General features: G+C 37.1%; 1 protein-coding gene across 1 annotated transcript in view; it reads right to left on the bottom strand.

Moving 5' to 3' along the window:
- LOC149806893 (uncharacterized) overlaps positions 1-17,274 on the bottom strand; it is a 248,378-nt gene extending 231,104 nt beyond the window's left edge. Inside the window, exons 1-2 of the mRNA XM_089959232.1 lie at positions 17,105-17,274; positions 15,296-15,349 (exon numbers count right to left, since the gene is read on the bottom strand). Of these exons, the coding sequence (XP_089815358.1) occupies positions 15,296-15,349; positions 17,105-17,162 (112 nt within the window). The 5' untranslated portion in view covers positions 17,163-17,274. The remainder of the gene's footprint in view (positions 1-15,295; positions 15,350-17,104) is intronic.
- Positions 17,275-17,608: the final 334 nt, after the last annotated feature.

Genomic DNA, 17,608 nt, shown 5'->3' with positions numbered 1-17,608 from the left:
TGGACTCTCTTGTCAATGGAGCTAAGACAGATGACGTGGTTATTTTAGAAAAAACACTGAAGATTCCAGTAATTGTAAAAACAATAGCTAATGAGATTTTGTACACTTTTGATAAATACTGTAGTAAGGGTGCTCAAATAATTTTATATGATCATAATACGCATGGTTGGACCGACTTGGTGATAAAATTTCCAAGGGAGAGAATCATATGATTTTTTTTGATGGCAATATCTAAAAAGAAATCTACAACATAGGACTGGGTGACCCTGTATTGGTCTGGCTATTTCACAGAGATGACTCTGAGTCAGATGAATGAACATTTGATCAGTTTTTTCTGCCATCTGGTGTTCATTATTGGACAGAATCACTCCAACGTGCGATGAAACAGATTGTAGTAAAATATAATGGTGACAATGACAATTTTATCGTTAACCGTTTTAATATTTTGTATTGTGTGGCTCAAATAGCCCAACAAAAAAATAAATGGTGTCCAACTCCAAAAGAATTTCACGATAACATATCATGATGCTGTGTTGAGTTTGGTGATATGATTTCTGTTGACAATGTTGCTGTTGACAATGTCGTTGTTGACAATGTTGCTGCTTATTTAGCAGCCTTTTTTGGATTTGGCAAGTGTCATCATTATTTGAACGATTTTGGCACCTAACACAGGAAATGACATGAGTTGCAATAAATGGGCCACTACCAAATATCAATTCTTACTGGATTTGCCGAGATTGAATCAGTCAAGTTTTCAGCGAGTATTCATCCTGTGATACCAATTTGGTTTGGTAGACACTTTAAAAAATGAGATACCAGTGTCAATCCCAATGACTGTTGCACAAAAAGCAGCAAGGTTGGGCTCCAATAGTGTTATTGCGATACACGCTCGATGCCAAGATTCTCACATAATTGATCTGATAGTGCACGTAATTGTACAAGATTAATCATGGATCCAGCTGAATTAGATTTTGTTGTCAAGGACATAGCAGTTAAAGGTGTGTTGGTGTATTGGATAAATCCAGTCATGCAAGATGGAAATAATGTAGGTACAATAGTTATCTACTATGAAGGAGATTTTCCTCAATTTACTCATTTGAGATCATCTATGTTGGAATGCTCATCAATAAATTAATTATTAATTATCAACAAATTTCATAATGACATTGTTAGAGTCACCACAGATTCTTTCTATATTAGTTGTAAAATGGATCTTGTGAAACCGTTTATTGATTGACCACACCAGTGAAAATGTCTCTCTGACATGTCTTGAATGTAACAGATGTAGAGGAGCTTTGTTAGCATTTTTTGTTGGCACATATCCAGTCTGGTGGTAAATGGGTGTTTTCAGGAATTACCTGTAATTATTCACAAACAAATCCACGTTGAGGAGCTGTTGAATCTAGTCTGTAGATTGGTGGCTGCACAGTAGATTTTGCCACCCTGGAAATTGTATGTGTTGTTACACAGGATCAGCTGCTCTTGCTGCACCACCCTCAAGTTCACCAGGTTCATATAAAGTCCTCAGTGTGACTTTACTACCCAACACTGGTTGTGGTTGATCCACTGGTAATTTTCATCATGGTTTACATCTCTTTGGAACTGCATTGACAGGTTTCATGTGAATTCCACTCGTGGCCTTGTTGTTTAACGCTGCCACCACATGAGGTAGTGTTGCAACCGATTCACAAGATCTGTCCTGAACATGCAGCGTTCTGCTCAGTAATTCTTGGGCATATTTATGACCCAAGAGTCGCAGCACAAGTGTTTCATTAAATTGTTCAATGATTGCCTGAATGTGATGTATTGTGGTGTGTCGATGTCTGATTTTAACATTATGTTGTTGCTTCAGTGTCATTACTGCACCAAGAAATTCTTTGCCAGGATCAACCTGTAGCAATTGTGGCCATCATAATGGTCCTTGCAAATAAATTCATTCAAATGCTACTGTGACTTCAATTGCTGTTTTTAATGATTATGGTTCAGCCTCTTTGTATCTACTTGCAACATCTATGACAGTCAACGTGTATTTGTATGTGTGCCATTTATGTACGTCATGTGGTTAAAAGAAGATATCTATCTGATGAACTTCATTGGGTGTGATGACATCAAACTGTCTGTGTTGAATTGTTTTGGGACATGGAAGATAAATTTGTCATATCGCCTGTCGTGACAACCAATTAGCAGCTACAGCACATGTGACACCTGCTGCATCGGCGAGTGTTTTTATTGCTGCCGTACCTCTCCAGTATCTGATTGGACTATAATAAATCGACTCCATTATCTAATTGTTGGCGTTTAATTGCCAGCTTGGATAGCTATGCTCCCAACACTATTTTACCTTTCATCAAAGATCTTATCAACCAATTAGTGAGTGATTCTCATATGCTTTTATTCTATATTGAATTTGGTATATGAATCAAATTGACATCTGCGCTATGTCACTGTTGTAAATTTGGAGTTATAAACGTTACATCATGAACATAGCACACTTGATCAATCGCATTTACTGGAAATTCACCTGGTCAAATCTAATATCAAGGTGAGTTCCAGGACCACAATAATTATATCCTGGAGGATGCTTCTCACCAAGATACTTAGACCTTGGCATTCCATGTGTTTTACAGAGTGCCTTAGCAATATCAAAACCCGCTGTTGCAACAGGAATACTTACAAAATTATATTTTTGTGTTCCGCATTTTACACATTTATCTGTGGTTGCTCTCAGAAATTTTGTACCAGTGACTGTCTTGCAGCGAAAACAATATAAACTCACGATGATATAATATTATATTGTAAAATATGGACGTGATTGATTTTTCCGTGACACATGAGCAGGCACCAGTCAAGCATCATCCAATGTTACCAGATTCCATTCAAGCTATTATAATTGGTCTGTCTGGGTCCGGTAAATCTCAGTTGTTGCTCAATCTGATAATGAGGTGGCTCAAATGGGTAAACCTTTATTTAGTAGTGCCATCTGTGGATGACCTATGATGCTATCATGTTCTTAAGGAACTTAATGAATCTGCTGCAGCTAAAGACAATGTTATTGAATTTATCACAGACATCGATGAAATGCCATCAATGGAGGACCTTAATGGGGATGTCAACAATCCAGTGGTTTACGTTTATGTCATACTTGACAAACAGGCAAATCCAGACAGAATATTTTCAATTACGTTACTCAGCCGTATACCCAGATTCCCTTAGTGATCAGAGATAACTAATTTTTGGGTTATTTTTAACATGGTTGATATACATACGCTGCAAAATATTCATCAGACATGGTGTCCTGGTGACATGGATATAAACAAATTTAAAGATTTCTTCACACGTGCTCGGGAAAACATTAACAAGATTATCTCTATGATCGAACAATTGCAGCAACATAGTCTTGTGGTTCCACTTCATGTTGAAAAAAATTAACAATGATTTTGAGATGATACAGTAGCTACATGAAGAGGGCAGATATACACTCACAGTACAGATTTATCAAATTACTCCAGTGTGAAATGGAATAGTAATTGGTTGATTTACACTAACAGCATGATTAAGTTAAATTTGTTCTATTGGCAAGTGCCACTGGGAAAACACGACCAGATTTGTCTCAACAATATGAAACTTTCGCTGTTGTAAGTGCTCGTGTGAGACATCTAAAAAAAACTTGTTTTGGAATCTATTAAGATACCCAAATCCACCAAAGAGGAATAGCCCAAACAACAACAAAAAAAAAAATAATGACAAAAACAATTAACGGCAAAAATATTTACAACAACGAAATTAACGACAACAAATATGAGTGGTTTTTATATCAATATGCGTTATTTTATTTATTATTATTTTTTTCATCATGGTCTGTCACGGTATATTCTTCACCAAGTGTGTCCAGTAAGTTACCACTTGCTCGCTTAGACGAAAAAGTGTTCTTGACAGTGATGGATTATGACATCATAAATAAACATAATAGTTGGCACCAACACAATCAAAAGAACTGGCAGGACATCCAGAGAAAAGCTGTATAGAACATATCCCTGCTGGTCTTGCCCTTATAATGCTTGTCCAGATGCGGTATAGCCACCGTTGACTGCTTCACACACTAGATTTACAGAAATCGTCGACGTGATATTGACAATGCCCAGCAACACCTGATGACCACCACATATTTGATCATTGTTATGTCTGAGAATATCTGGAGGGCTTTGTATCTTCTCCCATATGGTGCAGATCTTTGGAAAATATTCATCAATTTTGTCATTTATATCTTGCTGCATTTTATTCGTGCCAAACCGGGGTAGTTTGAACGTAGGCAATTGGGCTTTGAGAATCTTAAAATAATCGAGAAATCTAGTTTTGTATTTTCTCACCCCTAATACTATCGCATAATCACTCATGTGAACTGCAGGTTGTATTATGGATTTTTGAAAGTTCTGCATCCGATTTTATATGGTTCAGGTGTTCTACTACCTGGATGATTCAGAGTCTAAGATCGTCATCTGGATATTCAACTGTATACTGCTTAAATGTTTTTCTCATATCTATTTGTATTTTGTGCTATTTTACCTGCAAGGTCTTCAGTAGAAACTCCACCCTGTCTGCGGCATTCCTCTTTTGCTTGCGAATCGGACTCCGTAAACTTTACATCGTTAAATAACAATAATGTTTTATCCCATACCAGTAGATGGTATAACTTCTCCATTGGTTTCCCACATGACTTCTACAGTCTACCATTGTTTATGATTTCCATACTCTGTACAACATTATAGCTGTTGTTTGTTTGTCAAATAATCAGTTTGTTCTGGTTCTACTGGTCCAAGATAAATTGGCATTTCCATTGGCCATCCCAGCATGGTTCTGATCGACAACTTATATATGTCAACAGCGTAATATGGCATCAATATTTCAATGGCTGCGCTCAGCATTGGCTCGTGTACCTAGATAGAGATCTTTGATTCTTTTCCTATTATTGATTTATTTCTACATTGAAGTTCATTATTGATTTGTTCAGTTTGATATGATCCTGTTGAGATGGTATCAACTTCCAAGATTTGCCTTGCACCCCAGTTGCATCAGCAGCAGTTTTAGTAGAGAATACCAGTGGATTATTGCGTCTAAATCACCAAATGATTTTTGTCTGATATTTGGCCAACTATAATAAAGTCATAATTGTGCCAGTATGATTTCAAGTGTCCGATCATTAGGAGCTTTAATAGGAGTTGGAAAACCAATATCCAATTTGCCATGTTGATGTTGCCAATATCATTGTGGTCAGTGGTAGCATTGTGTTAGCGATGATCTATCACAGTCATGTGGTTATTTCTGTGGTCATTATTATCTATACGGTGGATTCTGGATGTGGTGCTGGTAAGTTTGCATTCTTGTGATACCGATAATATATATCCCTGATCACAGCAAATTCATTGTGTGATATTACACCATCCTGTAACCCCACTGACAGTTTTGATGATATATTTATGCATGAATAAGTCGCAGCATAAGTTATTTCTGTGTGCTTGTGCAATTATTTACTGGTACATGTAGATATTTTTCCTGATAATATTGAGTATATTAGCAACACCAACAACAACATAGATACTGATTCCAGCCATGGGCAGTATCACGTGTGTTGCTGATAATGTGCCAATTAACGTCGTTGTTGCAGTGACCAGTGAGAAAACCATGTATACAACATTATTGATGACAATTTTGTTGTTTTGTCATATGCTTGTCGATGGTTTCTTCCAGCAATGTCCTCTACGCACATGCTTGATTATACCGAAATGATTGTGTGTGATTCATTATTGTTTATATTAAGTTACCAACTAAAGTGTTTTCGCAACGAATTCCAGACATCACCAATGTTATTGGGGTTGGGGGTTTGTCTTCTGGATCGAGTGTGAATGATTCAACAGTATTTTGATTTAACAAAATTTCCCAGTTTTGGAAATCTGTCTATGGAATGACGCCGTGAATATCTCGTAACTATCTAAATCTAGCGGTACTAAACACTGAGAACTTATACATCCTGGTAACCTCAGAGGTATATCTGATAGTGCTGTTCTGCACTGACCATGTAACTGATCCAGACGCTGCTGTGTATACCATGTTGATGAGTGGAGTAGTGTGAATTACACCATTGGCAATCTTTTTGATTTTATCAAGTTCAGGGTTTATCAAATTGATTCTTGAGTTGATGTTGGTGAGTTCATTGTTAATAATTTTGATTGTTGTTTTTTAAACTCTGACTATATCAACAAGTTGTGTGCAGATTTCAGTGAGTTTAATATCGATGACCATTGGATTTCCAAAGAAATATCCATGGTTCTATTTATGTTTCTGTGAAAACGCGTAAATGCAATTACCTGATTATTATATTCAGATCTGAATGTGGTCAGTCCATCATTGATTGTCATTAACGAGGTCATAATCAAGATGTTGCTGTTGTCCATGTATCTGTTCATTGCAGCGTCATCGTTTGATTCTGGTTCTTTCAAATTAGCAATGCTATTTCCGCTCATGTGGAGATTGCGTCATTATATCACCAGCTTTAGCAACGCATTTACTGATCTCACTTCTAATCGTGGCATGGTTGTTGTTATCTTATTTTTTGTTGCCACTTCATCGTCTGATTTTGGTTCTCTCACATTGGTTACTGTATTTCTGCTCTTGTTGAGATTGCATACATTACATCTGCAGTTCTTCTCATATGTACAGCAATATGTCCAATGATTGTCAGAATTGTTTCCTGAGTTTTTAATATTACTGATTTTAGTAAACACCACTAACTTATCTTCGGTCGTGCCTGGAACTCACAGAATAATATCTGTCAAATGGATATTGCTCATCGTTAACCGTCCTTGCTGATCCTGAAAAACAACAGTCTCATTTGGGTCAACATCGGCTAGATGTGAAAAATCTGCAAGTTGATCTTGTGTTGCATATTTGGATAAACCAATGTTACCCTGGATCGCATATTGGTGGATCCGTTATTGTCTGTGTTGGTAATGTTGAATACCAGATTGGTGGAATGCTATGCATTCTACTGCTGATATATTGTAAAAATGCTCTCAGTGGTACCAGTCCGTACAAACAAAATAAACAACGCTACGTGAATCAACCTCATGTGCAATCCAACGAGTACGTGGACCAGAAAGTCCATCGAGATTAATGATATCGGTTTCAACATGGTTTGGTTTTTCTGGTAATTGATCACGCATGAAAACACCTCTGAAGTTTTTTTTTTATGTTTAATCACCGAGAAACATCAATTAAATCAAACTTGGACCTGCGAAACTTAACGAAGCACCCCCAGCAGTCTCAGACCTTGACCATACAGCGTTCCTGGTAATCTTAGACCCCGTCCTTTTTGTATGGTATGTATGCCACGTCCTGTTGCTTTTTTTCAGTGCCATACTGGCAACTGCTCCAACAGCACCAAGTGCAGCTGCTTTTGCAACAGCTGGAGCCACAACTGCAATTAAAGCTGGTAATGCCGCTAGAAACGGAAACATGCTGCTGGTTTTTGTTATGTCACTGATCGGGTTTGCAGAATAATCAAGTCGAATGCGAGTTTTCGGTTTCTTGGTATCCCTGTAGTGTTCGAGCTGATGTTCAGTCAACGATAATTTATTTGGGCCTGCAATACCGCAAATTTAAGAGGTACTTTTGCCCCATAATTTTTCTTTGATGCATATTGCAGTTTTTAAAAAAATCTGACCAGGTGTCAGAGGAACATTGATTTGATGATATGACATTATAAAATGATAATGATCTAATTACATATTTTCTACTGGTGCATCAATGACTCATTCGGCCGCCAAAGCCTTCAAGCAGCATTGTTTTGTCTGACAGTATGACAGTGAATGCTCTGTAACCACTAGAACCAGACGGTACTTCGTTAGCAGTATCTCGCAGATGTATATCAATGACAGATTGTCTGAACAAATCAAGGTGTTCCAGTGAGAAATAATACATTGGATACAGTATTGAAAAATCATGCTGAAATCCATGCAAACCAGAACCAACATTCTGATCATGCCTCATAAATCTCATCAAACTACAATACGCCAGTGCTACATTGTTATGTTCAAAATTCAGTATTATGTCTTCGGATGGTTCCTGGTGTCCCTTTATCCTCAATCAGATCGTGGTCACAGCCAATCTATCAAACACCATCGGCTTTCTTTCTTGGTTTTCTAATCTTGTGTTACCTTGAAACGCAACAAATGTATATCGTGGTGCTGGCATTCCTTGCTGAGACGCTAGCTGCCATGCAAATGAATTTGCTGTACTTGTAACTGAGTCTGTGGTCATTGTCAGCCACGACAACGTTGATTTACCATCATTATCCATGAAAGATAACAACCGAACATTTTCTGTGAGTGATGGAGTCATTGCTGGCATCCACAACGCAAGTTTGTTTAGCATTACTTGACATGCAGCAGCATTATCTCACTAACTCAACTGTATGTTTGGCTCCAAAGATAACTTTTCTAACATGTCTGCAGAATCCAAAGATATGCAACAATGGTATCACACAGCTGAATCTACATTGAGCATCAACTTGAGATTGTTGTGCCGCAAATCCCAGGTTGAATTCTTCACTCACTCCAATTACCACATCATCACCACCAGATACAGCTCTCTTTGTTAGATTGTTGTGATTAGGATGGTCAGTAATATCCTTTGAGAACATGATTGATGGACCAGTAGGCCTTGAATAATCATCGGAATATCTTGCAAGACAGAGCATCATCGAAGCAACACTGACGTTGTTGTGACATACTTAGATTTGTCTACTATCAGTCATATACACTGCACTTTTAAATAATGCCATAACACCATTATTAACGAATCTACATTTGTCATCTGCAGCGTATGGATTATTGTTTTCTCTTAAAAGTCTACCCTAAACTTCAACAAATGCTTCGGCTGGCAAGAAATATCTGCATGTATCTTGGACTTTTAGTTAGATTCGCCCACGTTGGTTTCGTTAATAGAGATAATCACGCAAAGACTCATCCTTGAGTAATGGTGCGTCCATGTCAAATGCTGGATCAGACGCACGTTTGAACATTTTTATTATGTTGGCTGCTGTCTAAAACGACGTTTCAACATTGATCAATAATCACTACCTGCTACTATGTTTGCAGTTATGTTTTTTCGACCTCGGCGGAGGCTTGTTTGCCAATGACTGCACTCCAGCTAATTCTTTCAACCGCTCATTTGCGACTTCATTTGTTATTTTGCTGACACTTGGTGGCATAACTTCAGTGCTGGTCAGTTTTACTGGCTGTGGTTTCGTCGTACTAATCTTGCGAGTCTGTCTTTGATTGTCGAGAATGCTTTACCAGCAACATCACAAATAGTGCCAATATCCTTATCATGAACAAGTTCCATGGCTTTCATACATAATTGTTTTGCAATTGGGATAGCTTTTGGGGCTATCCCTCTAAATAAACCCTGAATAATATCATGAGTCCATCTCCATAGATCATTTTATAAACTAGTAATCGTGAATTTATCACTGACGCTTTCAGGTCCACGTTGGATATTGGGCATAATCATGTTATTTTGTTATCGCCGATCTAATTGATCACTCTTTGTGGTAATCATCGGTAATTTCATTGATCAGCGCCCCAAGCGTTGAAAAGTCAATGGGAAAACGTACTGATTGCAGACAATTTGAGTACATCCATCACCGGTCGAAACTGGTGGTGGTGCGGTTTTGCACCTAACAAGGTTCGCCCGGGGGTGGGTGTGCAAATAATTGTCAGCAATCAGTGCGTATCCTGTTGATCGTGGAACCGTGGGGCGTGCGAATTTATGGACAACACGCTAGTATTTCGTTTCGTATCTATGGGGGTATGTCCATGTGACCATAAAGAGGAAACACCTTCCCCCTCCCAATGGGGTAAAAATAGACAGTTGAGGTAAAGAGCCCAAAGTTAGCCAGAAATAAATATAGCCAGAAACACATGGAAAATCCAAAAGTAAAAATAGGCTTCATTGAAGGGCATCCCTTGAAGGCAGAAATCGGCAAAATGAAAACTTCATTGGTACAAAATGGATATAAACTGGCACAAAGAATGATTGATATAACTGGCAATAAATTGGCAACTAAACTGGCACAAACAAAAAGCTCAACTTTTGCTGCTTAAAACGATATGATAATTTTTTTAAAGAAAAATTTTGACCAATATTTGGTCAGCCAGTGACAAAAAAATCATGTCAGATTCATAAGAAAACAATAATGAAGCCACGAAATTGCACAACGGGGTACAACGACACATTTTTCATACAACGATTGGTCACGAAAATGTTGCCTTGTGTGTTTTTTGCGTCATTTTTTCACCTGGTCTGGCCGCCCCTATGTCAGCTAACCCCCCTTGCTTTGTCATGATTTGTTCATATTGTGACTAAAAAATCAAATATAAATATTCACATGTTATAACACATAAAAAAACATCACGATGTGTCACATGTTACCATACGTTGGTCAATTCAACTATTCCATGTATTTTTTACGTCATTTTTTCCCCCATGTTCGGCCGCCATTTGGTTGGTTGACCCCTTCCTGCTGCTGCGTGTAATAACGATGCATTATGCATTGGCCAAACATCCGGACAGGCAGGTTCGTCTACAGTACCTGCATTGTAGAATTCAGTAAGAAACTGGACACGGAATCCATCAAGTTGGCCAGAATTGATATCCTAGAGGCAAGTTTGGCGGTTTTAAGAACAAAGTGAAAAATATCTTCAGAAATTTCTTCGAAATGGAAAATACATTAAAATTAATAAGTGACAACAAGCACGAACCGTCAAGTACTACCATTCAAGCTAGTAAGCATATTCAACAAATGAAAGAAAAATATGTCTAAAATCAACAATGAAAATGCCGGTCCGAGAGAAACAATACTTGATTTGCAACGTAGAAGTATACGTGAGATCCTAATTTTTACTGGTATAACTGAAATGGAAATTTACCAGGAATGAAACACGAGACTTTATTAAAAAGGTATTGGACATCCGTGTTGATCAAATTCATATTGAAATAGTCCAGAAAGTGAAGTAACAGTAAACTCCTGGCTCCCGCCAGCGACCATTACCCATCATAACAAACTCTTGGCTCCAACCATCGAACTTTATCCCTCATTGCAAACACTTGACTCTCGCCATAGACCCTTACCCATCATGCAAATTTTACACAATGTGAAAAAGAGAGCGTGTAAGAAAGGAAGCACGGAACAAATACGGAATAAGACGCATGTGATAAATGAAAATTTTCCTTAATCGCGATTAAGAAGATGATTGCCTCTTACAGCGTAAAGGGGAGATAGAAATGGAAACCTTCATGACAAATTGTACACCAACCACAAACTTGTTACGATGCATGAGGTCTAAGTTTACGCTGGACCCCAGTTATACTGGGCCTCAGATGGACCACAACTACCCCACCATGTACCCCCCAGTCAGACTGATGATTCCAGAACAGAATGCGAGCATTGTGGATGTTTGACGCAGAACAGATTCGCGCCGTTAGCTAATTCGGACACAAATTGTTTCGAAGTGCAAGACAACGAGTATGACAATAGCGACTCGTGTGGCATGCCTACCTCAGGAACCGAAAATAATTTGAATCCGCTGATAATAGTTCTGTCTGTCTTGCTCATTCTTCAAGAATAACTTTCATGGAAATCGAGAATTGGATTTTATAGTGAAAATCAAATAAGGATATATTATTGAATTGTATTATTGTGATTCAGAAAAGAGTATTGGCACAACTCTACGACACATGTTGCCACAGGCACATCATCACTTCCAGTGTTTATTTTGGAATACCACTAAAGTTTGTTCAGAAACTTGTGTTAGAAACTGTACATTATTTGGGAATTAGGAATATACAATTTTTCTTAAATTTTATAAAACTTATTTTCTTCTGGTTTTCGCTCTTTCCTGCTAGTTTGTTTAAGACCATATAGTCATAAGATTATGTTAAGGTTGTAAGAGTTATTGTGTACCTGGTGATTTAAAAAATGTGAAACCACTACATAACACTGTGTTATTGTCATATCGAGGAACTGGTAGGACATTGGTGGATCTGTATGGAAGAGTAGCTTGCCAAAACTCTCCTTGCTGAGAAACTTGTAGGTCGCTGCTCGTCGCTCAGTTTCAATAATGTCGTTATAATCCAACGCGTCCATAAATGAATCTTATAAATGAAAGCCACAAGCAACAGCGTTATATTTCTGAACTATAACCCAGACACGTATGCCGGGTTAGCGGCTAGTATAAGCAAGTTTAGTGAGTACCGTTTCTTTATGTCGAACGCCAAAAAGAAAGGCGCATATCTCAACTAGAGAAAGCATGGTACTTTTCTAAACTTCTAAATAGTTGCGCGTCTTCTTTTTTGCCACTGGGCATTAGTCTTTCTTATGGCTTGTTTATGTCTATAGTAGGGTAAATATTGATACTACGATCAAAGTGGTGCTTAAATGCCGATACGAGCAGTTAACCGCGGTAAAAGCACGCTCTTGCCACAGCCACAGACTGCCAACGACCATGGCGCAGTATGGCGGTAAATTATGAAAAAAATCACCGTGCTAGCACTGCACCTGCGCCCAGCGCTGTACTTTTGCTGGCTAGTAGCTGATAGATTCAAATTTACCATTTTATATGCAGAGCTGTGCATCCATAACGACATATATTTACGCGTATAACATACCTGCAGTCTGTACAACATTTTCAATCTGCAGTTTTACTCTTACGCAAAATATGTTCAGTTTTAAAACTATTAAGTCCGGCGCCCTCTCAGCAAAGCTAAGGTGGAACTGGATCCTTATAATGCACATAAATAAATGACCCAAGTAAATTCCCTGTCCTGTCCACAGGAGGGAGTTGAATTCTCTGTAACGTCAAAGCACGGAGGAAGCACACTCAGGAAGAGATCACGGTCAACACAAGCAGGCTGATAGATTTTGAGCACGTTGCATTGAGGCCACATCGATCAAATATATGTCGGAACAGGAACCTGGATGCCTCCGGATGCGCAAGACATTGGTGAAGACGCAGCTCTTCGAAGGACTCATAGCAAACTTGTAAATAAGATCAACTCTTACGGTTCTAGATAACCACCTCACTCCAAAGAGGGATAGCTGACCAAAGCGGAAGACGAACATAGCAAGATATACTGGATGACAATCAACAGCAAAATCAGGAAATCAAATTGTGGTCAGGCCCTTCCAGCGCTGACCGAAAAGCCTTTCGCAGTCAAATTTTCTTTATTCATGAGACCATCAACAAAATTCTTCACGAGGTTTAAACCGTCGCCGAGCTGCTGAGAACTCTTCCGTGAACAGGGTATAACAATAGTTTTGATTCTCATATGGCTGGCGTTCAAAATAAGCAACATTGTGATCGCCACCTCTCGTCGTCCCGATACTTAAACTTGACCCCAGCAGCGTAAAAAGTGAGTAATAAAAACCGCAAATGGAGTGGCTGGTCGGAATGCTGAATTGGCAGTAATTTGTCAATTCTCTTTAAAGCACATGTCAAAGCCATTGGTTAGCTGGTCGGAAATTTAGTGTCATCACCATGGTGATCTCATTCTTTACCGTTCTGCACTCATATTAGCACAAATGCTATAATGATAGCTGTTTTGTATTTTATTTTACTGATCAGGTTTAACGCCTCTTACCCACCCTTATGACTATGTCCTTTTATCTCGCGCACATGCCCACGCGTGAACATTTCTACAGGTTTCCATGAAAGAGGAAAGGCATGTGGGGTAGAAGATTTAAACCCAGATTAGTCATCAACAAAACGACTATTAACATACTACTAAGTACAAGGGCCAAAAGGTCCACGACCGCATTCCATGCTCATACAAATACGGCGTGAGTACAGGCATCATTTGCATCAATGCTTGCGTGGGCACAATCTTTGGTCATCAGCGTAGCCATAAATATTGGAAATGTATTTACAGACACAAGAAAACATCACACCGTTGATGTTAGCCGACTCGCATGTGAGTAAACTTAGCGACTATGACCGTGAATACGTCACCGGTGATAGGGAAGATCAGTATTAAAAAGATATTTTCAATATTAATATAATATTGGCATCCGAATAGGTTAGATTTTATGAATCCCTTTCTAAGTCCAGAGAAGTACAATCTATAGGTGAGAAACAGAAACAATTCAAAACGTTTACAATTATCAGATTTGAGGCCGCTAACGGGATTATGGGGGTTGAGGCAGTCCATAGTAATGGATCATTCAAGCTCGTATGAACAAATAAAGATTCAAGGCATATTTTGCATAGGTTTGAAAATTCAAATGTTACTGATATTTTTTAAGACAGTGCTCCTGTATCTTTACGAGTGACTCTTACAGTATTGCAGATTACCATAATTGAAGGGTTTACACTTCATAAAACTGTGTTTTTACCCAGTTAGAGTTACGTTCGTGTATTAAAAGTGACACTAGGACTATCACTGCAAAGGTGTATGACTTGGAAAACATTAACTATGCGGCAAAACATGTCATTATTTTTTTTATAAATGCATTTTCTGAAACTACCTTTTGGTCTGAGTGCTCGACCATCTCTTAAATGTGGTATCGGATTCAAGTCGCGTAATCAGCTTTGCCAACCATGCCAATTTGTTCACGAATATTATCGCGCACCCAAAGACTCCCCGAAACTATTATTGCAGATAAACCTGAAGACTTCCTGGAAGAAACATACACAGAAGTCAATGAAATAATAACCAGAGTTGAAGCGATTGCAGTCTCTTTTATATTGCTACGAGTAGTATATTGTTCAACAAAATTAATAACCTTATCTAGAGATCATATGTCTCAATATCACGATACAATACATGTACATACTTTTGTTTAATTTTTTTCATCTTATTTTGTATTTTAGTACGCAGCTGTGTATATACGTGCAGGTACCTTGACAACTACCTATGCGTCTAATCAGTATGTTAAAAAGTTAAACAAACACAGTCCTCCTTATGTGATTACATCATGATTGACACATGACCAGCTTTGTTAAGTATTTTATTCAAATGTTTAATTTTTTTGTGTGTGACACAATGAGGTCTGCCGATTTGTCAGATTTTAGTACTGTCTCAAGGCCTACACATTGTATGTGTGAACAACATATTGGGTTGCATTTAATTGTTTTGCATTATTTAATTACCAAGTACACAACACAGCTCTCTCTCTCTCTCTCTCTCTCTCTCTCCAAATTAGGTCACTAATAGTGAAGTTTAAACTAGATTATATACTTACTTGTCCTGTTGCATTCTGCTGGTCTATCGAAAACAGCTTGAGTTGTACAAATATCTGTAAAAGAACAGACATCCATCAATTACAAATTTTGTACATATGATTGCTTTCTTTAATGTGTATATTTCTGCAGACTCGTTCGCGAATGTTAACAAATATACCACTGTTAAAGAATACACGCGATCCAAAGATCGATGTAACTTTTCAGCTAACAGTATGTATTCACCTTAACGAATTTTGTAAAAAAAAAAAATTTTCATAAAGAAAATTCCAATTTTCTCAAAAAGAACGCAACAATATCTTGCCAAAAATGTTGCATACTGGGCTAGGATAAGTGTCGAGTTTTACATTATGTTAACAAGAGAGGCAAATATTAACCAGACCAAACTTGGACCCCTTTGATAAAACTTACTGCTATTATATAAAAAAGATGAAAATCGATATATATATATATATATATATATATATATATATATATATATATATATATATATATAAGATTACTTAATGCAGACTAACATTTTCGAGCATATACAAGGTCAATTAATTGAAAAATATATTTGTGCTGATTTATTGAAATAAAGAAACTACAACTGTATCCATTAGTTTTTTTTTTAAAATCTTGAAGTAAAAGACAAAAAATATTCTGGCTGGAAAATTCCAGGTCCCCACTATCACTACCCCATAGTTCCAACAAACGAAAACAAATCGCGGCGAACACTCTAGAGGTTTCAAATCAACGCACGATGACTAAAAATGGAACACAAGAATGTGGAATCTACTGCGCATGCTTGTTTTTGAGTCAATGTTTCTCTTATTTTCAAGAACCTCAAAACAACTTTCCTTGTCAATTGAAGGATTTTAGAGGCGTTAATATGGTAAATAAATGCCCTCTAAAAAAATGAAGAAAAGAACCGCAGAGGGAGGGGCGATTTTAAGACCATGATGCATGCTAGGGTTTAATTATATATATATATATATATATATATATATATATATATATATATATATATATATATATATATATATATATATATATAAGACGTTTATTCTCCATAGAAAGAGCTTCATAAGCTTGAAACGTTTACGAATTGGTTTGAATTTTTGCGCCGTTATCAATATATATATTAATATCATATCACTGTTGTTTATGTTTCATTTTGAATGGTTTCTTTTTTGAATGTGTGTTATAATAATTCAAATAGACGTTCTAAGGTTACACTTCAATATGATTCTTTAATTAAATTGAAATTTTATGGCATCGTCCTTACTATACCATCTGTCAACGTTGCTATATTTGTCATAAACAGAAATAGTATTTAGAAATCATGAAAAATAAAATTATACACTTTGGAATCTTGTTATTTATTTTTAAAAAGGAGTACTGATATTCCTAAATTTGATAACATTCTCTAGTTTTTACAGGGAATAAAACAATACTATTCTCAGGCAATGTATTATGTTGTTTTATTTTACGTATTGATGACTGTTGGATGTTTAGTGCAAATGTTTTTGTTGTAAGCCAAACAATATAGTGATAAATCTCCATTTGAAAGAGAGAAAAAAGATGTTTTATAAAACTGTGGCAAGGAACTAACTTTCATTATCTACTAGAGAGGTAAAGATACTGCCCAATTAGCCCATCCACCCCACCCCACCATAAACCCCTAACACCCATCTCACCTCCATCAGTTATTGATGTTGACTATACAATATGTTCAGATTATGTGCGACGCGTGCACGAAGCTTTTTAAACAGCCAAAAGAATCAGACTTGAGTTACATACTTTATTTTTTTCTAAAAAATACATACCTATGCATATTAGATACAAAAGTAGTGAAGATACTATAGAACGTATAGGCTGCCGCATGACGTGTCTCCTCGGGTCAAACTCCTTTAGCAGAATTATCTGTCTATTCGTTTTGAAGGAAAGGTCTTTTTACCAGAAATCGATTTCGCTCACCCAAAGAACAATATCATTGTCAATCATAACCATAAGGCACTTTGTATTAATATGATGCCTTTAGTTCAATTAAGGTGAGAGGACTTTGACTTCCAATTGATAACGTTAGATAAACAACCTTGCCAACAGTCATCATATATGAAATGTAGACATCAGCTGATAAATAAATTTTACTATCAAGTCCAAGAGCTCCAAGAGACATCATATTACTCATTGGGACTACCATTTGTACATTTTCACCTTTCACCTGTTATATATATATATATATATATATATATATATATATATATATATATATATATATATATATATATATATATATATATATATATATATATATATATATATATATA

Source organism: Sinohyriopsis cumingii, chromosome 1, assembly GCF_028554795.1.
Source record: "Sinohyriopsis cumingii isolate HCF-2022 chromosome 1, ASM2855479v2, whole genome shotgun sequence".
Classification (NCBI taxonomy): Eukaryota; Metazoa; Mollusca; class Bivalvia; order Unionida; family Unionidae; genus Sinohyriopsis; species Sinohyriopsis cumingii.
Note: the sequence above shows the minus strand (reverse complement) of the source record. Positions and strands in the feature narration are given on the sequence as shown.